This window comes from Choloepus didactylus, chromosome 22, assembly GCF_015220235.1.
Source record: "Choloepus didactylus isolate mChoDid1 chromosome 22, mChoDid1.pri, whole genome shotgun sequence".
Lineage (NCBI taxonomy): Eukaryota > Metazoa > Chordata > Mammalia > Pilosa > Megalonychidae > Choloepus > Choloepus didactylus.
In genome coordinates, this window is record NC_051328.1 from 23,324,141 (window position 1) to 23,351,815 (window position 27,675).

General features: G+C 56.7%; 1 protein-coding gene and 1 long non-coding RNA gene across 2 annotated transcripts in view; both read right to left on the reverse strand.

Annotated features, from left to right (window-relative positions):
* Positions 1 to 1,083: 1,083 nt before the first annotated feature.
* Positions 1,084 to 15,763, reverse strand: SMPD3 (sphingomyelin phosphodiesterase 3). Its single transcript, XM_037816350.1, has 7 exons — positions 14,414 to 15,763; positions 9,742 to 9,817; positions 9,448 to 9,603; positions 7,946 to 8,035; positions 7,570 to 7,633; positions 4,367 to 4,529; positions 1,084 to 4,054 (listed from the first exon to the last, which is right to left on the reverse strand). The coding sequence occupies exons 1-7, from the start codon at positions 15,695 to 15,697 to the stop codon at positions 3,953 to 3,955; spliced, it is 1,935 nt and encodes a 644-aa protein (XP_037672278.1). The 5' UTR covers positions 15,698 to 15,763; the 3' UTR covers positions 1,084 to 3,952.
* A 15-nt stretch (positions 15,764 to 15,778) lies between these two features.
* LOC119518914 overlaps positions 15,779 to 27,675 on the reverse strand; it is a 69,240-nt gene continuing 57,343 nt past the window's right edge. Inside the window, exon 3 of the long non-coding RNA XR_005213875.1 lies at positions 15,779 to 15,899. This is a non-coding gene — a long non-coding RNA (uncharacterized LOC119518914). The remainder of the gene's footprint in view (positions 15,900 to 27,675) is intronic.

The following is a 27,675-nucleotide window of genomic DNA, read 5'->3' on the forward strand; positions in this document are numbered from 1 at the left end:
GTCTGCGGCTTACGTCAGAAGGACCCACCATCCCCTCAGAAGTCTCTGGGGCAGATGAATCCAGGACAGAGGTGCCTGTCCCACCTCTGCACTGTGGCTTCTGGCTCAGGGTGTGGCAGGCAACTTGGGCTGCTGCCTGTTGAACCCGTGGGCAACAGAATTTGGAGCTGTGGAGGGGCCAGGGAGTTTTGGGTAGAGGCCGTCAGTGCCCCCACCTCTGGTTTGGAAGCCCTCACAGAGCTCTGGGGCAGCATCTCTCCTGCCCACCTTGGAAGGGAATAGACACCCAGGAGTCTGGCTGGGCTGGGGCAGGTAGGCTGCCCACACTGCTTTCTCACTGGGTAGTGCCAGAGGTGGGCGCAGTGTGGATGGTGGCACCCTGCCTTGCCCATCTTGCTCTCTGGGAGGCATCAGCTCTCTGCCCACCTGGCTCCAGCTGGGAGGGCTTTCTGTGGGTGGGAACACCCACCAGGGCTGGATCCTGGAGCTTGAAGAGCCCTGGCCAGGCTGGGGCTGAGGGACTGGTTTCCTTCACCTACCTGCATTTGTCAGCGTCTGGGTATCTGGCCTCCGTGTGTGTGGCACCAGCAGGTGTCCTGCCAAGACCCGAGACCTGGAGACAGGCTGCTTTTCAGAGGAGAGAGAAGAGGCTCCCAAAAGCTGTTCCTAAGATGCAGACCCAGAAAATCAGCCCTCAGAAACGGAGCTAAGAAGTATGGCCTTTTCCTGCGTGGCCCCTTACTGTCTGTGGCTTATGTCAGAAGGACCTACCATCCCCTCAAAAGTCTCCGGGGCAGATGAGTCCAAGGCAGAGCCACCGGCCCCAGCCCTGCTTTGCCAGGGAAGCTCTGAGAATCCCGATGGGGCTGCCCCTTTGTTTCTCCCCCACGCTCGAGGCTGTCTTCTGCCATTCACCTCTGTTCTCAGAGGAAGGGGAGACACTAAGAGCCGCAAGGAGCCGACTTCCTGTGGGTGGAGGCAGGAGTGGCAACGCCCCGTGGGCTCCGGATTCCCCGCCCAGGGGTCTGCAGTCAGAGCAGATGCGGCCCATATTGTCGCTCAAAGAAATGGAGAACACCAGCCTTGAACCTTACAGTTTTATTTTCTCCTCATTATCCATCCTTCCTTTCAGCACCAATAAAGGAAGAAAACACTCCTCTTTTCAAAATATTTTATCAGGTGTGAAGATTGTTTTTCTTCTAGGGAAGAATCGTCTGGGTATATATTTGATAATGTTTTTACCAAAACCTTAGGTGTGCTTACCATATAAAAACCCTTAGATCCCATAAGGATACAATACAGAAAAAAATAAGGAAATTAAAAAAGTGTTTTTTTTTTCTTTTTTAAAACAGTATTTCTAAATCTCAGCAAGTTAATACAATAGTTAAAAAGCATCAAGGTTGATAGTCACACTTCATACTCGTGGTGGTTTTGGACAGATGAACGTGGGCGCTTCCTTCCTAAGCCGACCCCGCCGCCTCGTGGCTGCCCCTGAGGAGCCGGCCCGGGGCAGGCACTGCGCCTGGGCTCGGGGTTAAGGGTGTCTCCCTGTGTCCACCTCGTCCCAGGCCTCGATATCACAGAATCTGAGACCATGGAAATGTTTCTTTTCTCTCTTTTTGAGAAGTCAAAATGCAAACCTCTGGCTTGTCCACAAGCCCTGGGAGCTGTAGGCATGATGAAGCTCGAGCCTGGGTGCTCCTGACCTCCGTGGCCGGTAGCGCTGTGGGGCTGCGCGAGGAGCTAGGAGGCAGGACACAGACCGAGGTGCAGGGAGGTGAGACTCACTCGTGGTCGCCTAAGGCCGCCCTGTGAGTGAGGAGGAGGGAGCAGGTGGCCCACAGCAGGCTGCCTTCTCTGCCAGGAGAGAAGCTAAACTGCGCTGGCTTTTCTGGTTCTGGAGCCCCAGCTGCCTCTGCCTGGCTCTGGCCCGGAGGTCTAGGGCTAAGCCTGCCCAATTGAGCGTTGCCTGTGTGAGTAGATTTCCGGCTGCTCCTGACTCCACGAGGCTTGGCCAAGGCCCTAGAAGGCTGGGCCCTTAGAGGAGGGCTCCAGGGCAGCCCTCAGCAGAGAGCCAGCCCCTCCTGGGGTCCTGGGGAAGGGGAGTCTCCCAGGCCACAAAGCCCTCAGCCCCGCTGCTCCCCAGGCCCGGGGTCTAGATAGTCAAGCTCACTGTGGAGGCAGTCGCAGCTCCACGGCCCCGAGCTCCCCAGGCTCTGGCATTGTCCTCCCCTGGCACAGTGCCTGGCATCTGGCTGGCTGCTTGGTGCCCCTTGATCCCTCTGGCGACTCAGTAGGTGACAAGGCACGGCATCGGCGCTCCAGCACCAGGAAGCTTCCACCAGCGGGTTCTGGTGCTCCCTCCCCAGCCTCGCTGGAGCCAAGGTTAGGGCGCTGCGTGAAGGGGCGACCAGTGGGGGTGTCAAAAATAGTCCCCCAGTGGGAGGAACGTTGCACCTTGAAACGGAAAACCTTCCTTGTGTGACTCCAGGGAGAGCGCCCATTGTCTGTTTTAAAAGGCAGGTGGGCGGAGGCAGTGCTGAAGTGGGGCAGGGAGCTGCAGGTGCAGGGCCACTGGCTGTTGGCAAGGTCTGTTACAGCCATGCCTGGGTGCCCAGGGCTGGCCGGGTTGGCTGGGGACAGAGGGTTGTGTGCTTCTGGACACCAGCCAGTACAGCTCCCTGCTCTGACAAGCAGTGGTGTGGCCTTGCTGTCCCTTGCCTGCCCACTGGGCAGTGAGACAGGGCCCTCTGCACCTCCCAGCATGAGGTGGGGGGTGCTGGTGAGGGGGCTGGGTCTGGGGGGGCCAAGCTGCAGCCCCCCACCTCCCCCCACATACACACCAGGGGCAGATGGGCGGTTCCTGAGCTCAGCCAGCACGTGGAGGAGGAAAATCCCCAAGGAAGGCTTGGTCCCGAACCAGAGGTGTCTGGAGGGAGTGCTATGGAGGATCAGGCAGAAAGAGGAGGATGTGTTGGTTCTGACAGAAGAGAAGAAGCTACAAATCTGTATCATTTTCAAAATCAGAATCCCGCCTCCCCCCATATGCTGTGAGTTCCCCTTCTGCCTATAAAAAAGGTGGGTGCGCTCTCAGAGTTCTGGTTTATGGCTCCACTCCTCAGGGCTGTGTCTCCAGAGGAGCCTTGGGGCTGGCCAGACTGGGCAGGACCTGGGGTGCCTGGGCTGGGGAAGGGATCACGTCTCAGGGAGAGCAAAATTCTACGTAGAGACTTGCAGACCCTTTAAAGGGAAGGGTTTTGTGTTTTGTTTTTTTGTTGTTTTTGTTTTTGTTTTTTTTTCCTTTTTAAAAGTAATTGCCCTTGAATGCAAGACCCTGGGAAGAGTCCCGGGCTTGCTGGTAACTGGACACAGCCCTCGCGGTCCCTGGTCCCTGCGTGTGAGCCGCCCCGGGCTGGAGGCGGAGCGCGGCGGACCGTGCCCAGGAAGTGCTTCTTTGGCTGGTTCTGATTGTGTTTGGAGTTTGGCCTTGGGTGAGGCCCGAGCAAGGGGTCTGTGGGCTATGGCGGTGGGTGGCATGCGGGCAGCGTGCGTGCGAGGGTGCAGGCATGCGAGACAACACTGGCAGCAGACAAAAGAGGGGACCTTGGAGGAAGCTTGAAAAGAGATATACAAAGGGTACATAAACCGGGTCTCATACTATCCCACGGGTTACAAACTAGGTTGTGCTGTAGATCTGTAGAAAACTGCGTTTTGAAAGAATGGCACTGGTTAGGCAGCTGGGGCCTCAGGCCCAGCCTGACTCTCCTGTCCACAGTGGGTGCCCAGTGGTGCAGGCAGCACTGCTTCTGGGCTTACTGGGGACTGACCAGTCCCCTCTCCCTGGCTCTCCCCCCAGCACGGGGAGCCCACTGGAGGGGTTGCCCAGGAAGCGGTGGGGGCTCAAAGGCTGGCAAAGGCCCCACTCCTCAGACTGCCAGGTGACTTGGCTGGTCTAGGCCTCCTCCTCTGCAGCAGACACCATCAGCCTCATGGCCACTGGGAGGTGGTCGGTCAGGCCCGACAGCTGGGTGATAAAACTGAATTCTTCTACCTCCTGTTGGGGGAGGAGGAGAGAACCCTGATTAGACCCGAGGGGCATCCTACAGTGGGGCCTGGGGGCGGGGCAGGGCAGCCTGGGCACTCTGGGTCTGGGGCCTCCGGGCTGGGTTGGCGCTGATCTTCCTGAAGTCGGCTGGGGCCTGGGGGCTCCCGTGGGCCCAAGTGGTCTGTGGGAACGGCAGGTCTCGTTTTAGAGGAGATTGGAATGGTGGGTCTGAGAGCAGTGCTCAGTGCTCTGGAGGGTGCAGAGGCCCCCGGGCAGGCCCAGGCCCCGCTCTCTACCACCCGCCCCCCATACCAGACTCACGACTTTCCAGTCCGGGCACAGCCCCTCCTCGGAGAACAGCATGTAGTCAATGCGCCTGCCGTTGCCCTTCAGCAGGTCCTTCCGCCCCTTCTGGCCTGCCCCGGAGCTCTTGCTGGTGGGGAACGCCAGGTACTCCCTGCGGCCTTCCTCGCTCTCCAAGACCCTGTGCACACAGGCAGGTGCTGTGGGCAAGCCCCGCGGTGCCCCTCCCCGCCCTGGGACTGCAGCAGGTCCATAGTGGGGGAGAGGTGGGCCTGGCAAACCTCTGGACTTAAGATCCCTCTTCCTGGTGGGTCCAAAAAAAGGGGACTGAAGCAAAGAATTACCATATGACCCAGCAATCCCACTTCTAGGTGTCTACCCAAAAGAATCAGAGCAGGGACTCAGACATTTGTGCACCAGTGTTCACTGCAGCATTATTCACAGTAGCCCAAGGTGGAAGCAACCCAAGCATCCACCAACAGATGGATAAACAAACTGGGATAGCATTGTGCCGGTTTGAAATTTACAGACCCCAGAAGAGCCATAATCTTTTAATCCAATCTTGTGGGGTGGAATCTTTTGATTGAATGTATACATGAAGATATGACCCACTCAACTGATTATATTATTTCCATGGAGGTGTGGTCCCGCCCATTCAGGGTGGGTCTTAATTAGATCACTGAAGTCCTTTGAGAGCTCACACTGAGAGCAGAGATGAGAAAACACCCCAAGAGATGTGAGAAAGACACTTTGGAGAGAAGCTAAAATACGTAATCTAGAGTTTGCCCCGGCGAGAAACTAAGAGCTGACACAGATGTTTGGAGATGCTAAGCTAAGAGATGAAGCCCAGAGTTTGCCCTGGAGAAACTAAGAGAGGACCCCCAGATGCTTAGAGAGAAACGCCCCAGGAGAAAGTAGCAAGGATGCACAGGAGTTGAAAGAGAGGAGCCCAGAGACATTTTGGAGAAAGCCGTTTTGAAACACAACCCAGGAGCAAAGGACCAGCAGATGCCAGCCACGTGCCTCCCCAGCTGACAGAGGTGTTCCGGATGCATCATCCTTTTCCAGTGAAGGTATCATGTTGATGCCTTAGTCTGGACACTTCTATAGCCTTAGAACTGTAACTTTGTAACCTAATAAATCCCCTTTATAAAAGCCAATCCATTGCTGGCATTTTGCATAACTGCAACATTAGCAAACTGCAACAGCCATACAATGGAATACTGTTCAGCTGTAAAAGGGAATGAAGTTCTAATGTATACTACAACATGGGTGAACCTTGAAGATATGTTGTATGAAAAAAGCCAGACACAGGACAAAGTTTGTAGGATTCCACTTAATATGAAATGTCTAGAATAAGCAGATTCATAAAGACAAAAAGTTGATTAGAAGGGAAGGGAAATGGGGAGTGATTGCTTAATCACAAAAAGGGTTTGGCCTTTCTGTTTGCAGTGATGAAAAAGTTTTGGTAATGGATGGTGGTGATGGTTGTGCAACATTGTAAAGGTAATTAATGCCACTGCATTGTACACTTGAATATGATTAAAATAGGAGATTCAGTGTTATATGTTGCTACAATAAAAAAAAATTTTAAGGGGGGGTAGGGGACTGGGGATGGAGGGAAACTGAGTCAGAGCCTGCAATCTCCTTGCTGGAGTGGGCCATTTGCAGAGTGTTACAGAACTGCCCTATCCCACCTTGGGTCTTCCAAACCAAGACGTGTCAGAGCAGTCAGGGTGACCTGGAGCCTGTGGCTGAGTCGGGGAAAGGATCGCCAATACCTCTCTCCAAAAAACGGCTCTGCTCTGAGCCAACAGGCTCTGTTTGGGGGTCTTGGTCTTTGCAGTGAGCCTCAGGGGCCTTCCTCTCCTGGAAGCCTCCAGAGCCCCCATGACTGTTGCCTCAGGTCAGGAGGGGCTGGGGGAGCCAAGAGAGCATCTGGGCCCCATTGGAGGACCCCACTCTGTGCCAGTCTGTCCCTAAGCAGCTGTGTGTGTGCCACCTAGCTCGTGCCACCAAACTCTAAGCCTCCATGTCCTCCTCTGTGAAACAAGAAAGGTTGCCCTGGGCCCCGAGACACTTAGGGGAGTGGGCATGCTGAGGAAGGAAACCAAGGTGGGCTGGGTCTGTCACCTCGTTCTCAGGGTAGGGAATAAAGCGGGAGGGAGGTGACACCGCAGGTAACACAGGGAGGACAGAGGGCTTGGGTGGGTGACTGGCATCGTAGCTAAGAAACAGGAGTGCGGCCGTCTCTTGCCTGCTGGCTCCAGGCCCGTCCCGGGAGAGGCGAGTGTGATCCCCAGTGCAGATGGCCAGCGAGAGGCACTGCCAGCCATGCTGCCACGCCAGCCCCGGGCATGCCGGAGTGATTGAGACTGGCGCCTGGGCAGACACAGCCAGCAGACGTGGGTTTCTATAAGCAGCTTTTTATCAGCCTTAAGAGAAATACACTAATGACATTCAGGACATCATTACATCTGAGAAATATAATCCATTACTGTCCTTTGCCTTTGGTAATTAATTCCAGCATCAATGATCTGAGAGTTACTGATAGTCATTTTTTAATCATCTTATAAAAAGATAATTTTCTAAGCATAGGATGATGTTTCAAATTTAGTCTATAATCTAATTAATTGGCTCAAATTAGCTGCAAGGAGCCATCACTGTGACTCTGTGCAGTCTCAGGCTGTGAATTATAAATTGGTTCTGCTGTTGGCCTCTCAAAAGTGTGCCCTTTATGAAAGTCTCATTGAGGTTCAAGAATGAAGTTTGGCTGGGATGGGATTGTCTCTTCTTTGAAAACGACCAGTTTATGTTATCTCTGCTTGTATTCTGATTTGCTTATTGTTGGCCACAAGCGACTGGCTTGCTTGAGCAGATGGCCATGCCCAGCAGCTCTTCTACAGGAGCCTCAGCAGCCCTGGGGGTCTCCTGGGAAACGCAGGCCCTTTCCTTGTACCCTGGAGCGGTGCAGGCCACTGCCAGCTGCACCCGCACCCTGGGTGCTGGCTTTGGATGCACCCCCTCCGGCGGCCCGGGGCCTGCTCTCAGGCTCCTCAGCCAGGCCAGCCCCTGAGGCGTGAGGGCTGCGGCTCCCTCTGTGTTGAGTCCTGGAGGATCTCAAGGGCTTCCTTCCCACCAGCCATGGAGCTCAGTGGAGGCAACAGGCACCTTCTGGCAAACAAAAGCCCCCCCGACCCCCAGCCCGCCTGGGAACTTACTTTTGCAGGTTGTCAGGGGTGCACACATCCTCGTCGTAGAGGCCATCCGTGTCCAGCAGGGTACCTGGGAGTGCGGGGCGAGAGCCGTCACACCAGGCAAGGCCTGGCCAGCCTCAAGGAGGGCCTCCGTTGGGGAGAAGGGACAGGTGAGGGCACCTGCCAGTCTGGAGCAGCCGAGAGGGGCCCTTGCCCAAGACTCGGAAGGTCCTGGTGGCCTCTCCTCGGGGGCCTGTGGGGAGCCCAGCTTTGAGGCAGCCTCAGGTCTCAGCAGCATGGGCTACGGGCCTCGGCCACTGCTCATTCCCCAACCCACTCCCTCTGCCCGCTCCAGCCCAGCCCCTCCACCTGGTGCCAGCAGTCTCAGCTGCAGCCTCACCAATGGCCCAAGACTTCTCCTCCCCAGGGCCAAGGCGGCAGGGGTCCTTGAGGCGTGTAAACAGGGAGTGCTGCTGCTCCAGCTTGTCATCTGTCAGGGAGGGAAGGGAGGCAGGGAGGGAGGAAATCCTATTGCGGCCAGGATGTTTGGCCAGCCTGGCTGTGGCCCGAAGGGCCTGTCATCCCTGGTTCTGGCCAGATACTCCTCCCGGATGCAACCAGGTGGGGTCTGTGGTTCATCTGACACCCGTTTTCTGTCTCTTTGAGAAAGCTCCCCACCCCCCAAGCTCTGGTCTTAGCTTTCCCTGCTGAAGATGGTGGCCACGGTCCCTCTTAGGCTCCGGGGGACTGTGACCTTGAGTCCATTCCAGACCTGTGGCAAGCCCAGATAGGTGGCCTGGCCAGGACTCCTGCCTCCATTTACAGACCTGGGTGCCCACTGAGAGAGGAGGTGACTTGACCTGGTCCCCATTTGTCCTGCCAACTCATCAAGGTCAGAAGGGTCTGACTGGGTGCTAGGAAGATCCCAGAGCACGAGCATCTGGAGCTGCCCCCACAGTTGCAGGGCAAGAGGTGGGTCATGTCCCCACCCCTGGTGTCAAGGGGGTGTGTACTCCAAGGTGGGGGCCACCTCTCCTCTCACCCTGGGATCGTGCCATTGTTAAGGGTCATGAGCAGATGGAAATAGCTGCTACCTGCTGGCACCAGGTGAGGGCACCACCCTGAGCTCCAGGTGAGACCACACAGTCCCGCTGTTGTGAAGGGCTGGGCCCCTGCTGTGCAGCCTGTGCTCCGTCTCTCTGGGGGCAGGCACCGAGGAGCCCGGGAGCCAGTGGGGTGGGTTTTTTCCTAGCTCCTGGCTCTTCCCGGCCAAGGGAGTCCGGTGCTGCCCACCGCCCAGGGGGCCTCGGTAAGGTCAGCACAGTCACCTTGCTGGCGAAGACCAAGACAAAACTTCACTGGTAATGAATTTTTAGTCTTTAGTCTAGTGCTTAAGGGATGATTCCCAGGGTTCAAATCCTGTTCAACCACTTACTGACTGGGCGACCCTGGGCTAGTTTTTCAACCTCCCTGTGCCTGAGTGTCCTCTTCCCTGCGTAAATGCAAAGCCTGCCTCCTGAGTGGGTTCTGAGACTTAAATGAGATGGTTGTTCCCTGAAGAGCAGTTAGAATCGCACTTGGGACCAGGTATGAGCTGAAGGCACACGTTCGGAGGAGGGCCCGACTCCATTATCCGAGTCAGCTCCACACCTTTCCTGTCAGGGTTCACTCCTGGGGCACCTCTTATCCCCAGGAAGCCTCTGAGAGTTCTAGGTAGTGTGGCCTCTTCCTAGACTAGGATTTCTAGGGGGCAGAGACATAATCGTCTCGTTAAATATCCCACCCACACTCTCAGGAGGAGCAGGAAGTTCTTCCAGGTTCTAAGCCAAGTCTTTCCAGCTGTGACTAGAGCGCACGCCCTGCCCAGAGTAGCAGACTGAGTGGGGAGGGGCACTGCCTCACCAGAGGAGCAGTTGTCAAAGTTCAGGTCTCCGCAGATGACTTCAAACGCCACCAGCTCCTCGGGGTTGGCCGTGCTGGACGAGGAGGTAGATTTTCGGAAGTCAGCCAGCCAGTCCTGAAGCAGGTCCAGCTGCTCACACCGGATGGCGCTGTCTTCTGCGGGGCAGAACCACAGAGCCCAGGTGCTGCAGCTGCAGCTACGTCCCAGCCAGGCCCCAGTGCCGAGGCCACCCTGCCAGGGGCAGAGCCCCCGGCCCCTCCCGGCCACCGAAAACGGTGGCTGCTGGCGCCTACCTGGCGGGGCGTGCAGGTGTGTGCAGGAGATGTACCCGACAATTCTTTGGTCCTGAGGTGTGCTTCCCACCTGCACCTGTGGGGAGAAAGGCTCATGTCGGCGGTGACGTCTAATGGTCATGGTTGCTCTGAGCGCACCAGGACACTGGGCATGGCCCCCACCCGCTAGCTCAAGCCCGCAGAGGCCTCGGGTAGAACAGGACACCTCCCACCTCCAGGAGCTAATGGGCCAGTGCAGGAGGCATAAAGACGTCAGCCCGTGGTGCGGTGTGCGCCAAGGGCAATTCCTACAAAACACTGGGAGGGAAGACATGCAGAACTGACGGTGGGGTTCTCCCCCAGACCTCTGCATCTCCTTGTGGCCCAAGTGCCCTCATAAGCCAGCTCTCGGTTCCTTGTCCACTCACCCTGGGGGCACTCCCTCCCCCATCGTGCCCGCGCCTTCCCTCTGGAGTCCATTTCTGCTCCCCTCGAGACCCCGACCCCTCCTGCTCCTTCTCCCCAGTCTCTGCCCCTCTGGCTTCACGATAGTGCATGTCACCTGCTTCCTGGGTGAGGTCCCGTTAGTCCCCCCCGTCTTGGATGAGAACTGCGGCCTGCAACCCACCCCCACCCCAACTCGGCTCTGGGCTTGGCTCTGGTGTGGCCGGCTGGCCCTGAACCCCTCAGCCTCCATGCACAGCCCCATCCTCCTGCCTCCACAGTGGCCTCTCCCCGCTTCACTTGGCCACTCTCCCCAGACCCCTGTGCTCACCTCCCTGCTCACCTCCTCCTCCAGGAGGGGGCCACCAGGGGGTAGGTGGGAGCAGCTGCTCCCCACCTCCCTGCCCGACCCACAGATGAGCCTTCATGGAAGGGCAGCCTTCATGAAAAGGAGCGTCTCGATTCTACATCACAAAACTGCTCACCCCATGTGGCAACTCTGGAGGCAAGATTGACCCAGGTGCGTGCCGTGGTGGAGGAGTAGAGGGACGCCACCAAGAGATGGCCCCAGGGTGCAGGCTCTCCCAGGCCCTTCCCCAAATGCCCCAGGGGACTGCTGCGGGCACCTTTCCTCAGGGCCTTGGGCTGGCTGCCCATCCTCTTTTTTCTGGGCTTTCCTCCCTCCCGTGCCTCAGCTGCCCTCCCCAAGCTGTGCCAATTCTTTCTAGCCTGGAAATTTCTGTGACGACAAGACCCCCGACCAAGGAACACTCCAGGGAGGTTGACTGCAGAGGGATGGCCAGACTGCTCTGATTCTTAGCTAAGGGGTCCCGGGGGGCAGGGCAGGTGCACCCAATGTCTGTCCAGCAGCACCTGGCCGGCCTCCCGCTCACAACTGCCTGGATTCACTGCAGCCGCACGGAGAGGCTTGAGAACCTCAGAAACTGACTTTCATTTGCTGCCAAAGTCAAGTGATTACTGCTCTCCTCCATGCGGACTTCCTCATCATCAGACACCCTCAGCTTTCCCCAGCCCTTCGCCCCCATCCCCAGACACATCTCTCCTTTCCCAGCACCGGGTGGGCGACTGGCTATTTGATGATGGGTTATGTATGACCTGGATTTGGGGCTGTTTATAAACTTACATGTTCGCCATTACCATTCACTACTTGATATGTAGGGAACCCCAACCTCAGCCTAACAGGACCCCCACCCTGGAATGGCTCCAGGAAATCACACCCCATTGACGCATCCTGTTGCAAAAACACAACACATTTTAAAAATGATAATGCCCCAAAGGGCCACGAGGTGGCAGTGTTGCAGTCGGAATTTCTCAGGCAACAAGTGCTTCCTCCTTAATTCCGCCCACGTGAGCATTAGGCTTCGTGCTTCAGGGACGTGACCCTGTCGGAGCCTTTCAGTGACTGAGGAGTCTGCCCAAATGACATCATTTCTATGAATACATCGAGACCAAGAGAAGTGAAGCAAGTGGCCAGGGTCACAAATTCAGCTGTTTGCTGCCCTCCCTCCTCACCCTTACTCCCCGCTGCCTTCCACGCGTCTCCTGCCGGGCTTTTCACCTGTGGCCCATTTGCTGGTGTTCTGGTGTCAGCCTCTCAGCACCTGGTGACACCACCACGTCGGGGTGGGGGACACGTGCAGAGACCTGCATCCACGGTGTGGCCTGCCCCCCTCCACTGACCATTTCTCCCTCTTAATTAGCTATGGGAACTTGCCAAGACCCACTTGATCATTTCGTGGGACTTACTGATTCCCAGCTTTCGCTCTCGGGAGACATGTTGGGGTCTGCTGTGTGTGGTGTGATGCCGCCTCACTCTCGAGGCCTCATCTGATGGGATTCGGGCAGCAAAACACCCGGGACAGGGGCTGAGGGACCAACAAAGGGGAAGGCAGGTGAAGAGGCTCCACAGAAGCTATGAGGGGCCAAGACGAGGAGGAGCCGGGTATGGGACGGCTGGAGCAGAGCTGGGAAGTGTGAGGGCCAAGCCGAGGAGCTGGGCTTCTCCCAGAGGCAGAGGGAAGAGAGGGCTGGGAACAGGAGTTGGACCTGGCATAGGGGAAGGAGGACGAGCTGGAAGGGGTAGGACTGAGGTAAAGGGGGGCCCAGAGGAATGGTGGTCTGGGCCAAGGTAGTGGGGTTGGAGGTGGGGATGGGTCAGAGGCATTTGGAAAGTGAAATTATGAGCCAGGCTGGGTTGGGTGGGGAAGGGGCACTGCAGAAAGGCCTCTGGGTGGCCCCTGAGGGCTGGTGGACCCAGGGGAGGGGCAGGCCCAGGGCAGATGATGATGTCAGTTTAGGAGAGAAGGTCAATATGGCCAGGAGGCAGCCAGACCCAGGTCCTGGGGGCTCAGGGGAGTGGGCCTGCAGGGGGCTGTGCTCCCCAGGAGCCACCCACATGGATCTGGATGGTGAGGGGGTGGCAGCCACAGGGTGGGCAACTGCCTGGGAGGGAGGGGGTCACATCCCTATTGGGAGGACAGCTGGCCCTGGCCTGGCTGGCTGTGTCTGGGAAGATGCAGCAGGCCCAAGGGTACCAGATCTGCCGATGTGTCTAGAGAAGCTGCAAACCAGATTTTAGGTGAAGGAACTTGAATGTTAGCTACAAAAAAAAAATTTTTTTAAAGGTCATGGACCAACTTGAACATATCTGCCGGCCAGTTGTAGAGCTACAAGGTAGCAGGAAAAGAACATTCTGCCAGAGTCCTATGGAACATCCACATTTAAGGGAAGGGCAGGCAGGGCCCACAGGAGCAGCTAGAGACCGAGGACGAGAGCCAGGAGTAGAGGGGCTTGTCGCTGACCTTGTGCAGAGGAGGAAAGTGAGGGGCCTGCTCAGGAGTGAGGGGCCGGGAGAGGGGGTCCTGGCCTCGGAGTCGTCTGCAATAGGGTAGGGGTGAAAAGGCATGCTGTCCCACCCTGAGCCTGACAATATGGCCCCTTCCTTCCCCAGAAAAGTCACTTTGGCTACTGACACAAAATATTTATCCATGGAACAGGACACTGACAGATCATATGCCAAATCAGGAGGGTCAGAGCCACTTGTAAGAGGAGTGGATTCCATTTCAGCATCTCATGCATGAATGGAGAGCTGGGACCCTGACTCTGGGCCTGGCAGAGCCACACAGGAGCCATCGGGCAACCTGTGAGGTGAGGGTACAGGGCCCTTGGGGGCTACTTGCCCCTCGCTCCTGGCAGGGCTCAGTTGATACCCCAGTGTTTTCCTGGACAGGCTGAGCGTGGTCAGGGCTGAGGCCTGGGAATGAGCACCTCGCCATGCTGGGGCTCTGTGTTAGCTGCACCGGTGACCCCTGCTCCCAGATCCCCTTCCAGAGGGAAATGGAGAAGTCTTGAGTGGGGGCAGTTTCCCTGGGTTGGCCTCTGAGCCCACAGCCCTCCCTGCTGAACCTCCACTCTTCCCATCTGAGCCTCCACTTCTTCTGTCTCACAGTAAAGGAGAGAACCCACAAGCAGCAGCTGCTGCCTCTTCGTGTCAGGTGGCCAAACGATGCTTCAGAACACTTTGGCAACACCAAGAGCCGCTTTTGGGTAGAGAACAAAAAGTTGACACTGTGTCTCAGGCTCAGTGGATGATGCTCAATGACCAAATTACCATGGTCGAAAAATTCATCCAATTGCATCCAAATTAGCAGAAATAATTATGATTCACTTTAATTAATGATTATAGAAACGAAGCCACACACTGGTGGGCAGAGTGCCTGGCACGGCAGCTGCATGACAGCCAGGAGAGAGGGGACGGGAGCCCGACGCTTGCAGCCTGAGGGCTGGGAAGGGCACAGGGGCCCTGGTTCCCACCCACCCACTTCCTGCCTGCTCCCCGCTGGCCGACTTGCAACCCTGGGTCTCCTTGGCCTCCTGGCTGCTCAGTGATGGAGACGGCATCACAAGGGGTCCTCTGCCTGCCCCGCTGCCATCGTTCCTGTGGCCGTCCTTACAGCGTTGCTCCGAGAGCCGCGGCTTCCTGGGAGCGGGTGCTCCATTGGAAATGGTGGTGCAGAGACTGGAGAACCCTGCCTGAGGTCATCCGGCCAGGTCTGACTGACCCTGGAGCCTCTGCTCTTGTCCCTACATCCTTTCTCCCCTGTCCCTGGGCCGGGGGGCCTCCGGTCCATTCCACAAAGGGCATTGTCCCACCCGGTCCCCCCAAGAGCGAGGCTCCCTGGCTGCAGCCCCCTCCCCTGCAGCTCCGGGGCAGGCCGAGGCTGCCTACCTTGAGGAACAGCGCTCCCTTCGAGGCCAGGGCGTCGAAGCCGTGCCCGTTGGGGTAACAGTGATAGGCCACGTCCATGATGGGGTAGCGGCTGGCGAAGAAGAGGCCGCTGTTGAGACACTTGAAGCTGCAGCAGCCGCGGCAGCCGTAGACCCCGACATCGTGCAGGATGTACTCGAAGTAGCCATGCAGCTGGTCTTTCAACTTGGCTGCCGCCCTCTTGTCAAACACCTCCTGCAGGCAGAGGAAGTCCAGGTTGGCGGGGAAGAAGGCCGAGATCTCGTGGTCGAAGGCCTCGTCCGGGTGCCGCCTCCTGCGCGCAGCCGCCTTCTTCGCCACCGAGGCCTTGTGCAGGAGCTTGCTGTTGGTGGCGCCCGGGTCCCCACCGCCGCCGTCCGCCCCGGCTCGCGGCTTCACCAGGGACTCCCTGGAGGCCGAGGGGCTGCCCAGGCTCCCCGAATCCCCGTCCCGCTGGCTGTGGTTGGGGGTCTGGCCCCTCTGGCCCCCGCCGGCCCCTCTCCTGGCCTGGCTTTCGTCGGCCTCGGGCGGCCGGGCCCCCTCCTCGCCCCCGATGCGCACGATGCAGGCGTCCTCCAGGCTGCCGCTGTCGGCCGGGTCTCCGGGGGCTGGGCCGTTGGCAGCCTCGTCGCCCTTGTACTCCACGGAGGCCGTTCTGCGGATGCTCCCGGGGACAGCCCGGGCCGTGCCGTCGCCGCCCTGCGGAGACACCAGGCTGCTGAAGCTGGCCGCGCTGATGGACGTGTTGGTGGGAGAATCGATGTAGATTTTGATCTGGGGCCGGCTGGCCCCGTTGCGGATTCTCTGTCCGATCTCCCTGGCCCGGGCTTGGGTGTTAAAGACGTTGTTGAGCCGCGCGAGGGAGTCGGGCAGGAGGCAGAGGTTGGCGGTGGCAAAGCAGAAGCTTCTGCCGGTTCCTGTTCCCTTCCATTCGGCAAGCAGGGCTGCACCCCCAGCCTTGTCCTCCAGCCGCGAGTAGACGTAGGGCCGGCGGGCAGACTGCAGGGGGGACCAGAGAAGGAACCCAAGAAACGCAAAGGGCAGCGAGGCGACGAGGAGCGCCAGGTAGACCGGGGTGAAGAGGGCGGTGCAGAGCAGCTGGAGGTAGCACGGGTCGTGCGCCCACTGGCGCTTCTCGTAGGTGGTGGGTATGAAGGAGGCCAGCAGCCGGTCCAGCAGCCAGTAGCACGGGAAGATGAGGGCCCAGGACACGGCGTGCAGGGTGGACAGACAGCTGTTAGGAAAGGGGCTCATGTGCAAAACCATCGCAGCTCCCTGGGCGTCGTGGCCAGCCCTACTACATGGTGTCCGTGGCGGCTGCCGGCGCTTTCCTGGGTGGGGGCGGGGGCGGGGGCGGGGGAGGGCGGCCGGGGGAGTGTCACCTCCTGCAGAGATGCAAGCCTGGGTGCTCAGTGGCAGGCAGTGGCCAGCCGGTCATGGTTGACCTCAGTGGGCCATGCTGGAGAACCTGCAGAGATAGAAGTGAGTGGCTTTAGCAGGTCTGGAAGGGAGAAGGTTGGGTGCTGGCACCGTTGTGCCACCCACCCCATTCCTGCTTCTTCCAAGGCAGGCAGGAGGGTTCTGGGGACAAGGCCGTGCCAGCAGGCTCGTGGGCACTGCATCTGCCGCCATGTGCTTTGCTCTCAGAGTAAATGGCCGGGGAGATGTGACAGCCCCCAGCTGGCTATCTCAACCCCATAACCTAATAGGATTTGGAGGGGCACAACTTTGTGGGCACTCAGCAGGCAGGCTGGGGAGCCCAGGCCTGAAGTAGCCCCTCAGGAGCCAGGGGAGTTGTCAGAGGAGCCGTGAGCACAGTCACCCATCACAGGTACCAGCCGGGTCAGGACACAGAGGAGACAGCAGAGGAAAGGGCCCGGGATACCAGGTGAGGGGAGTGTGGCCAGCAGGACCTTGAGAGGCAGCCCCTGCCACACCCAGGCCCTCCTGTGGCCTACAGTGTCCCACCCAGTCCCCATGGTCCCCTCCCACTGGCCCCCAGCAGAAATCCCTGTCCAGCCAAAGGTCCAGCCATAGCCCACGCCTTAGCAATTTCCAGAAAGATGATGGTCCCTGTAGCTGTTGGGAAAAGCTCCCTGGGGCTGCATGGGTCTGGACCAAGCTTTCACTGCTCTCCCACAGGGCCCCCAAGACTCAGCCCCAGGGGCCAGCAGGGACCCACAGCTGCCAGTCCGAGTCCTCTCTGGGTCCCCTCCCAGGACACGTGGGAGCCAGAGCCATCTCGGAGCAGTCCACGGTCCCACCTGGGGAGTGGTGCATTCATTGTGCTGAATGTGAAATCAATAAAGATAAGAGTCTGGAGTGTTTACCCAGCCTCCAGGGACCTGTGGGTGATCATTCCGTGGTAATGCTTGTAGACGCATAATGCAGAGTCTTCATCACCAAATCCACCGGGAGTACACTTCCTGCTCCCTTGTCTGGCTGCCCAGTGCCACTTACTGCCCCGGCACCATGGTGGGTTGTCCCGTGTTGCCACTCATCCTAGCCCCAAACCTTCTCTTCCTCCTCCCAAATCCCTTGTCACCCAGAGTCCACCCTCCCTCAGTCCCCTGGGAGCCCCTGCTGGGACCCATGTTGGTCCAGGAGCACCTCACGCATCCCCGACTGTGCCAGGCCGTCCTCCACGTGATGGCTGGAGGGGCGCTCCTGAGCCTGACGGCACCTGGCCCCCTGGTGCTCCCCTCCCTGCCGTGCTGGTGCTTCCCGTTCATGCCCAGCCTTTCTCCCCCTCTGCTCTTTGCCTACCTCATCACCTCTCTTACTGTCTCTTAATTTTGCAAATATCCTTTGAGCAAAAACTTTCTTAGAGAGTAACACGCTAACAACCAAAACAATGGAGAATCCCAGCTGTGCTGCTTCTATAACATACTGAGGCATTCGTATCGACTGACAGAGGATTAGATTTACACATTTAAATGAAGATAACGATAAAGCCTATTACACCATCTCATTTACTCCTCACCACAACCCCAGGACAAGCTATCATTTTTATGTCTATTTTGCAGCTGAAGGAACTGAAGCTTAGAAGGGTTAAGTGACAGATTGGGGTTACTCAACCAGGGTCTCCTCTTCTAAGACTCAGCTTGTTAGAGACCACCTCCCCAGGGAAGATCTTTTGCCTCTCCCTGCCCTGGTGGCTTAGATACCTCTGCTGTGGGCTCCGGTCCTCTGGGCCTGGCCTGGCTTCCATGGTTGTTCTAGGTGTTTACAGGGGCACTGCCTCCCCCACAGCAGCCTGTGAACATCTGGGAAGAAGGGGCTGCATCTCAGCCAGAACTCCCAGGCCCGGCTCCTGCAGGTGCTCAGAAAATGGTGTTGGATGATGCATGTTGACCTGCAGGAACTCCAGCTAGCAGAGGCAGTCCTTCCTCCCCCCAGGCCAGGGGTGTGAGGGGAGGGGAGTTTCCGTGATGCTGGACAGTCATCCGAGGACAGCCCTGCAGCCACCTGTCCTGAACTGACGTGGAAGGGGCAGCTCATCCTGGGCCAGGGCTTAATGCCTAACGATGAGCCACAGTTGGTGGCTGTGTCTGGTTCTGGCAAATGAGTCTCACAAGGAATTGACTTTCTTCAGAGGAAATAACTTTGAAGCAAACACCAGAATGCTGGAGAAGCAGGTGCATCTGCTCAGGCGGTGGCTGTCTGACAATGAGCGGGGCCTTAGTTCAGTTCCGGAAATTTGCAACCTCTGCCAAGTCTAATCCCCCAAGCTGCCACCTCCCTCAGGTGTGAGGCTCACTGGGCAAGGATGGGCAGACCACTGTCCCCCTCACCTTGTTCCTGGGGCAGGGCTGGGGAGGCTAGCTCAAATTCATGATGGGAGAGGAGACCCCCACCCTGTGCTGTCATCCTCCCAGGAGCTAGAGCTGTTTAATGCCTAGATCCCCCAAACGGGCTCTGAATTCCATCAGGACCCATGTCTGTTGTGAAGGAGGTAGAGCAGATGGGGTCCCCAGACCCAGAGAGCAGCCTGCATGGAGGCCCCTCCCTGGAGCACAGTCTCCCCAGGTCAGGAGTGTGGCTTGGCCCATGAGCAGCAGCATGGGGCCCTGCAGGCCAAGCCCTGGCTGCGATGCCAGCTCAGGAGAGAGGAGGTGGGAGAAGAGGTTTGTCCTGTTTGCATCAGTTCCCTCTAAGCAGGGTGGGTGGCTCCACTATGGGTCAGAGGAGGACATGACCTTACTTCATCAAAAGGTTCCTGAGAGACCTTCCATCTTCCCCAACATGGGCCCATCAGGGTTGGGATCTGCTCTCTGCTGGGATGTGGCTGGGGTCCCCATTCTCCCCATGGCTGCAGTGGGGAAGAGGCTCCAAGCTGCCTCATGTCCCACTGTGACCCCAAAAGCCCTTCTGGGAAAGACCCCTCCCCAGACCTGCTTGCAGTGGCAGGGAGTGGCCAGACCCAATCTTTCTGCCTCCACTGGGCTGGTCAGAGGAATGTTTTTGGTCAGGCACGGATGGGACTTGAGGTAGCTGACAGCCAGTGGCAGCAGGTCCTCCAAGAGGCGGCAGGTCTGAGCATCCCAGTCCTTGGGGTGAGGGCCCTGCCCGGCCTGCCTGCCATCCTGGGCCCTTCACCCCACCCTGGCCCACCTGCCTAGAGCCCCTGCCCCTCCTGTGGCCCCCACCCGGTGTCGCCTGCCTGCCCTGCTCCCATGTGCGGTCCCTGTATCTACGCACAGAAGCTGTTGACGCAAGAGACGCAGAAGGGATTGCCACCAATGGAGCCAGTTTCTAAAGCTCTGTGGTTAATTATTTTGTCTCGGTGAAATGAAAGGAGGGTAAACAAACAACAACACATTAATTAGTCTGATCTGCACTTTCCCCATGAAAGAGGAAAGCTACAGTTAAACATTGGAGGCTGGCAACTTCTCTGAATCCCGGAGTCCTTGGAGGGTGGCCAGGGCAGGACACATGCCCCACCGGGGCCTGGCACACAGCAGGCTCAGCCTGGACACCCCGACTCTCCCTCTTCTCTCGCCTGCCCTCTCCCAGCTGGGGTTGGGCTGTCGTGGGTGGACCTGGCCCAGGCCAGCAACCTGGGAGGAACCCCTTCCTCTCCTCCCTTCCCCAGTCCCCTTGGGCTGACACCTTTGCCGAGCAGGATGTGCCATGGGCCCCCGTGACGGGGCTGACAGGCTCCTCAAAGGCTACATATGCCGAGTGTTTGCAGCTCAACCTCACCGTGTGGATTGCTTTTTCAGGGCCCCTGATTTTGAAGCAAACACTCACTCTCCATTTATCCCTGTGGAAATCCTGGCGTGTGGCTTCCCATCCACCAAACTCCACAGTCTCTGGACTCATCAACCCCAGCAAACTCTGTCCAGGGTCACCCCTGAACCCTGGGGTCAGTGGGGGGGGCTACACAGGGCCCCATGGGAGGCTCCTCTCTGTCCCAGAAATGGAGACCTCAGACTGCCCCTTCACTCCCAGCTTCAAGGCTCACCCCTTAGCTTGGGCTCCTCAGTGGAGCCCTGCTCTTTGAGCCTCAGGGTCTGGGCACTGTGCTGGGGGTCAGCCCAAGTCCAACTGGACCTCCAGGCCACTGATGATCCAACATGCCTTCAGAATCCTCAGAGATGGTGCCCACGCTATTTAGGCAGGAGACTGCAGCCTTCACTAGCTTGTTCTTCTCCCTGTAGTGAGGACTGGACTGGGTCTGATTGTGACAAAGAGACAGGGCTGCAGAGCCAGGACAGATAGAGGGAGCAGAGAGCCCTAATGTTCACTGGTTGACCCAGGTGGAAGGGGAACTTGCCCAGGAACGTTTGGGATCCCAGAAAGCCCTAAGTCCAGAAGGGAAAGGAAGAGGTGGTTGGGTCCTGTGCAGGACCCAGGAGGTCACAGCTCGAGCTGCTCATGGGTAGGTGTGGGGCATTGGTAGCAAGCAGCGATAGATCCTACAGGTTTACTGACGACCCGCGGTTGACCTGTCTACACTGAGACACCCGGCTGCTGAGCTGCGCTCTGCAGGCCCCCCAGCATGGGAAGGGGGTGTACTATGACTGCAGAGGCCTGAGCTGGGCCAAGCTCCTCCCCACTCTGCACTGCCCTGCAGGGCTCAGGGGCCCGCTGAGTTGCCGTCACAGGTGAGGGCATCCTTGGGAACAGGGCCTGGCCAGACCTGGTCCTGCTGGGGGAGAGGGTCACCAGCAGCCTTCTGGGGCAAGCTGTGGGGGGCAGGACATCTGCTCCCGGATGTCTTGCAGCACAGGCACCAAGGCAGCTGTCCCAACTACCCCTCCCTGGGAATTGGACTTGGTCCGGGGGTGCACAGGACCTGCCTGCACAGAGGCTTAGGGGGTCCTAGATGGCACTGATTTGAATTTCTGCAGCAGTAAAGTGAACAAGCCAGGCCAGTTCTGCTAGGCCAAGGCAAGCTCTAGCCCCTCTCAGGGACCCTCCACCATCTTTAATAACTGCTGAGCCTTGGGGAGCTCCTGGAGGTTGACGAGGGTTGGGAGTCACCCACATTTGGGGCTAGGACGGAGCACGTTGCTCCTTCACAGACGTTTCCTCTGTCTAATGGCAGCCGAGCCCTCTCTTCCCGGTCTTGGGGCTGGGAATCTTGGGGCAGATGGACCACCTCTGAGACCCTTTGTGCCCACAAGCTCGTGTCTGAACAGCAGCTGGACCAAGCCCCAGGTCTCAGCAAGAAAGGCCGTGTGGATTGTTCCAATCCAATTACCCGGATGTGCCCGCATCCAGCAGTGGTGCCAAGATGGGGCTGAGCCCATTTCTGCCTGGGCGCTTGCCAGGGAGGGGTTGGCATGGCAACGTGATCTCTGAGCTGCTGAAACTTGCAGTCAAGTCATCACTGGGAGGACGGGAAGGAAGACAGAAGAGGATTCTTTCTGCCTGATATGAGTCCAGACAAATCCAGGCTAATCCCTTGATGCCATATCCCAGAAGCTGCGTTGGAGTCTGGGGTCTGGCACGGACAGGTGTGCTGCAGGGGAACTCCTCACAGTCGTGCGTGTGCCGGGTAAACGCCTGTTCATCCCGCTTTGTCACTACAAAGCACCTGCCTCCTTCTCTCCAAAGCCTCCCAGCTTCCTCACCCCCCTCTGCACACCCCCGACTGCCATTCTCAGCAGATGTGTGTCTCCTGGCCCCTGCTCCCAGCCTTGGAGCTTCCCCAGAGAGCTCAGGTCTTGGGCACCAACCCAGGCTGGGCATGTCTGCCCTGCTCTAATTAGGGGGTCAGGGGCAGTGGCAGCAATGAGTCAGGCCAGGCTACTCAAGGGCACCACAGCCCTCTCACCCTGTCACCCCGTGCTGGGTGGTCACGTGACCCAAGCTGGACCAACCTGAGCTCTTCCTGGAACCCTCGGGAAAGAGGACTGCATTTATTCCTAGGTAGAAGCACTGAGATCCTGAAACTGCTGGGGGGTTTCTTTGAGAATGAATCCAATTCAGTGGAAAACAGACCTTAGGGCTGGAAGGACAGAGGTCAAGTCTTAGTGAAATCTTTGAGCCCTGGATCTTGTGGGACTTAACGCCAATCCAACTTCCAGACTCTCTAATTAATGAGCCAGCAAATTACCCTTTCCTTTGCTCCTGCCATCAAAGGGATCTGCCTAGTATATACCAGCCATGTGATCTTTTTAAAACTCAATTTTTATCAGTTACTCTCCTGTGTGTACCTTCCTAGGGCTCCCCCTTGCCTGCCCACAGGGCAAAGTTGAACCTCCCTGACAAGTCCTGCAAGGCCCTGCTGGACCTGCTGCTGGCTTGTACCCCATGAGCCCCTCTTAGGAGAAAGCAGTGCAGAGGTCATGAGCACAAACTCGAGTCAGACACACTGTGTGCAGGCCCTCCCGCTGGACACGCGACAAGTTATTCAACCACCTCTCTGAGCCTCAGCCCCCCTGTCTGTTAAGCTTGGGTAATGATACCTCAGGGCAGCTGGAGATGATACATGTATAGCACTTAGTGCTGTGCCTGCCACATCTCGATTACTATTTTTGTTACTACTGCTACAACTGTAAATTCCCTTGCTTCGAAGTCCCCTAAGATACTGCCAGGTTCTTCAACACTTCCTCCTCATGTGGTTGGGGCAGTGTTTGCTTGGCAAAGAGGATGCCTTGTTATCCCAAATGGGGGGTGAGGGTGGTGCAGGCAGTGCCTGCTGGCAGGCCTTAGGTCAGAACTGTCTGTCGTGAGCTACTTGTGCAAGCCTAGGTCACGGGCCTCTGTAGAGGACAGGTGCAGGCAAAAGAGCCATAAAATTTTAAAAATGAAACTTTCCACAGGCGCTATTAATGCATCATGTGGTTTCTGAGAATAGGAACAGGCTTGAGCAGCTCTGTAGCACCCTTCCATCAGCCATCCTCGGCATTTCCATGTCAGAACACAGAAAGCCTAGGTGAAGCAGAGTCTTTCATGACTGGAAAGCAAATCTCAAGCTGTTTGGTGGTGCCTGTGCTGGGGGTGTGTGGCCCACCCTAATTTGTAAAAATGCAGAACCCCTGGGCCCAAGGATTTGTGCTACATGACATGGGGCATCACCCTGAGAATGGGGACCCCATCACAGGAGGGGACTGAGTTTGAAAATCTGGCTGCTCTATCTCCTACCGCCTGCAACTCTAGAAACCATCTCTTGGTGACCACAAAGGGGCCTATTAAAAAGGCTAGATGGTGGCTAGCACCTAAGCAACATCTTCCCTCAACTCCACAGACCCTTGGATTATGCTGAAGAATCTTCTGCAAGCAGGATCAGGGTCCTTGGAGTCTCCTGGGAGCCCACAGGTTCCTGACAGTTTTGTGGCCCACAGTGGGGGCTGAGCCCAGAGTGGGGAAGGGGAGTTCCCTCCATGATAGAGATCAGGTCAGATCTCCACCCTGTTCATGAGGTCTTCTCCATATGAGCATTAACAGGGCAATTTCAACATCTTGAGTGAGGCCCGAATCAGGAGGTCACATGCCAACAGCTCTGACCTCATGGGCCCTCTGGTCCTGCCCAGGTGATGAGGTCTGCATCTGAGCTGGGCCTTGCAAACAGCCACGAGCAGGGGACCCTGGAACGGCCTAACAGGTCATGTCACCTTCTTCAGGTGAGCTCTGTGGTGTACACAACACAAGTGGGCTGCCCATCTAGCTCAGCTTCAAAGGGAGACCTGACGTTCCACCAGCTCCCAACATGCTCCCCGCTGGCCACTGCCACCTCCTCCTCAAGGAGGCAGCAGGCCAGGAGGTGTCTCTCTCCTTTCAGGTTCTGCTGTTGAGACCCTCTCCCAGCAAAGTACCTGCTTCCCTGACACAAGGGCTGATGCCAGTGGTTCATGAGCTGAGCAAGGCTTGGAACATAAACTTTGCTCAAGAAGAAATGACAACATACTTTCTGTGGGAGTAAAATTTTAAATAAAAGACCACACAAATGCTAGGATTTATGCAGGACCAGTGCTCAGCTGCACTTTAAGTACAGCATTTCCTCATGAAATGTATCAGCCTATTGAGTGGCGTGGAGGCATTTCACGGCACCGGAGAACACAGATTAAGACAACAAACCTTCCTAAAACAGAACAGATTTGCTAAAATTCTTCTGAAGGGAATCATTTCACATTCAGGCTAAAGTATTCTATGCAAAGAACATTTAACAAACTGAACTCCAGAGGAGAATTTATGCAGAGATTTAAAAGCAAATGAGTGGGAATAAGTAAATAAAACCAAACATCAGCATCTCATCAGCCCTCTCTGTAGCCCTGGACTACTGGGCCCGAGAGCCGGCTCATGCACCCAGGCTGGGTCTTGCGCACTGCTGTCCGGGTGGCCCCTTTGGAGCCTTGGGACCAGAGCCCACTGCTGCTGGCTTGCGGAGGCCTCCTACCCACTTGTGAGGTTGTCCAGCACTTTCTCCAGAATGTATAACTGCGAGGGCCTTGGGGGGCTACTGGAGTCTGCTGACCAGGTAGATGGGGCTTAGAACTTTATTTGCATAAGACTGTGAATTAGACATTTGTCCACATCAAAGACCAGTGGGAGGAGATCATGGGAGTCTATAAGCCCCCACGTTTCCTCTAAGTGCTGCCCCCAAACCTGCCTTCCTTAGCCCCAAGGGTCTTCTGGGGCTGGGTTCCATCAAACTCACCCCTACCCGCTGCTTCAGTGGTGGTGGCCTTGTCTACACTTGCTCTTGACTGTTGAATCCTGTACTTCTGAGAGGGGAGACAAAGGCTCTTGGCTCTTGTTCTGGTAGGCGATGTGTGCCCAGACTGCTGGTACAGTAGGTGACACAGCACCATTCAGGAGAGACTACTTAAAAAGATAAGCGTGTTTCTTCTGCCTTTGTAAAGGTCTGGATAGACTTTTCCCTTTCTGTCCACATCTCCCTCCAAGCTTAGGACAGGACTCTTGCCTCACTTTCTCTGGCCCCTAGGGCAGAGCCAGCTTTCTGGGCATGAGTTAGGATTGCACTTCCTGGTCCCCTTGTGGTTGGGTGGGATTAGGTCACTAGTTTCGGACCAATGAGCTGTGAGAGAAAGTGATATGTTACTGCTGGGCCAGAGTACCTAACAGCAGGTGTGAGACCTTCCAAAGTTTTCTCTCTACCACATGGGCCAGGAGTGTTTCAGATGGTGGCTGCTCCAACAGCCTGGGTCCCAGGGTGAGGAGACATAACCCACTTGGAGACTTTGCATCATAAGCCACATGTAACCCGTAAGCACCACCCAACCCAGACTGAATACTAGAGGAAAGCTGTGGCCTATAATCGACTTGATGCCCACAGCAAGCATTATTGACTGACAGCCCTCAGCTTCCCAAGAAATGTAGTCAGACCTACCTTCCTGACCTTCTCTTCAAGAGGGATCTCCATTTTAGCTACAGTGATGTTCTGTCCTGAGTCCAGACCAGATGGGAGGCCCATTCCTCTCCTCCCCTTCAGTGTGTGGACAGAAAAATTGATTCCTACTTTGTACCTTCAGGGGCCCAGATCTCACCCTCAGGGGCATCAAGGGGGCTGGGTTTTAACCTTTGAATTTTTAGTGGAAACTATTTCTGCTCAGAGAGAGGCAATCACTTTGATGATATAGTTAGCAAAGTAAATCCATAGACATGGAAAAGTAAATCCATTGGAAACCTCTACCAGGGATCAGTGTACGGGGTTGGTCCCAGGGTCTGCAGGGGATTGGCAGGAGGCAGTGTCCAGGATCCACCGATGTTGACTGCAAGCTGACACAGAACCAACAGCCTACGCTCAATGCTTGGGAGTTGGAGCTGAGAGGCCAGGCCTGGCCAGACCCTGCTGGGTAGTGCTGACTGACTGGTGCCTGCCAAGCTGGTGAGAGGCAGGGGCAAGGCAGCAGCTGTTAAATGAGGGGCTGCTCAGGGTATTCTGCAGCAAGGGCCCAGGAATTTGGGGGGACAGAGGCTTTGCTTTCTCAGTGTATATATTTGCTTGTGGGGTGTACTCCTAGAGAGCATGAGGGAGGAAGGGGTCAGGTGGTGGGTGGAGCGAGCAGTGAGCCGGGGCAGGTAAGGTGGAAGTTCAGAGAAAGAGCTGAGAGTGGGCACGAGGGAGGCAGAGCCACTGAGGAAGTCCTGCCTGCCACAGCCACACCCTCGATGATGGTGCTGACCCCCAGATCAACAACTGCAAGCCAGGAGGGGATGCCAGGGGGGGGGGGGGGGGAAGCCGCGGTGGAAAATGGGCCTCAGCACAAGGGAGAAGACACAGCTGGACCAGAGAGGAGGCTCCAACACATTTACTTAAAGTTGTCCCTGGTTCAGTTTAATCTGAAGGCTTGGCATGTCCACTTAGCCTCCCACCTCCAGCATGCAGACAAAGCAAGCCCCAAGAAATCCTTTCTGTTCAGAGTGGTCAGAGCCTAGCCCATGCTGGCTATGTATGTGTCCTGTACTCTGGGAGGGCTGACTGACCCTCTGGCTTGCTTGGGGTCTGGGTGATGACCTGGCTTGAGGCTGCCTGCACCCCAACTGCTAGACAGATGGTGGACAACACATCTCAATGGGTTTTCTGGTAAAGTTTTGGAATGACAATTTCCAGTTCACAGGTTAGCACCAATGAGAAAGCAGTCCATGCAGTTTCAACCAGATTAGCTTTAAGAAACAGGCCCAGCAAGAGGCTTATGCTGCTTGGATCCTCATCTGTTCTTCAAGCTCTGCTCCTTGGTCTTGGGCCACCATCTTTCTTGTTCCCCTCCTGCCCTTTGGACTGATTTCTCAGAACCTTTTTTTGTCCCCTCCTCTGCCACACCTTTAGGAGCTGGACTTTCCCTGCCTCTTCTTTCAATTGATCCCTCATGGGTCACCTGTTTCCAGGTAACAGCCAGCACAAGTGTCTCTCTTGACCTCCAAACCCATATATTTGATTGATAGCTCTACATCTTCCCTTGGAAGTTTGTCAATCTTCTTCCTCTACTGACCTCAACATCAGCCCTGTCCCCTGAGTGTTTCCTGGCCTGGACCTTCTCCATACTCCTCCTCCTCTTACCAGCCCACATTCCTGAACCAAGGCCTTCAGTTCTGCCTCCCCAACCCTTGTATCCATCCCCACAGCCATACTCTAGTTCAGCCTTGCCCTCTCCCACTTAGATGTTGCAACAGCCTCCACCTGGTCTCCCTGCATCTGGCCTCCCCCTCTCTGGTCCACATAGCAGCTGTGGGGTCTTTCTAAGCTACACATCAGATCAGACTACTCCCCTGTTATACTTTTCAGTGGCTTCTGCCCCTGGGCAGAAAGGTCAGGCTCTACTCAGCAGCTTGAATGCTCCTTATCCTCTCCTGTTCCTGGAGCCCCAGTGGCCCATGATAGGAGCAGTTCCCATCATGTCTGCCCTTTCAGGCCTCCACACCTTTGCTGGGGCTGTTCCCTTGTAGTCCTCACCTGTGTGAAGGGATGTGGCCTCAGCAGAGACACTTGGAGGTTGGGAGTCACAGTGGTGATCTCTTGACCAAATCCCAGCCAGCCCCCAACCCTAGGCCCCAGGGATAAGTACAGGACCTTTGGCCTGACTTGAATGGACCGTTTCTGTCATGATGGCTGGTTGTTTCCTTGTGTTTATTGTACAAGTTTGTAGTCTATACACTAGAAAGGTGACCAGCCCCTTATACCTTCATATCTACAGAACGAAAAACAGAACTGAGAGAGAGGAGGCTTGAGTTATGTCAGCAAATTCCATCCGTCAAAGCAAAAGGAGGGAGGGCCTTGTGTTTGGCCCTGTGGGACACTTGGCAGGGGAGGGAGAAGGGAGAGGCAAGGC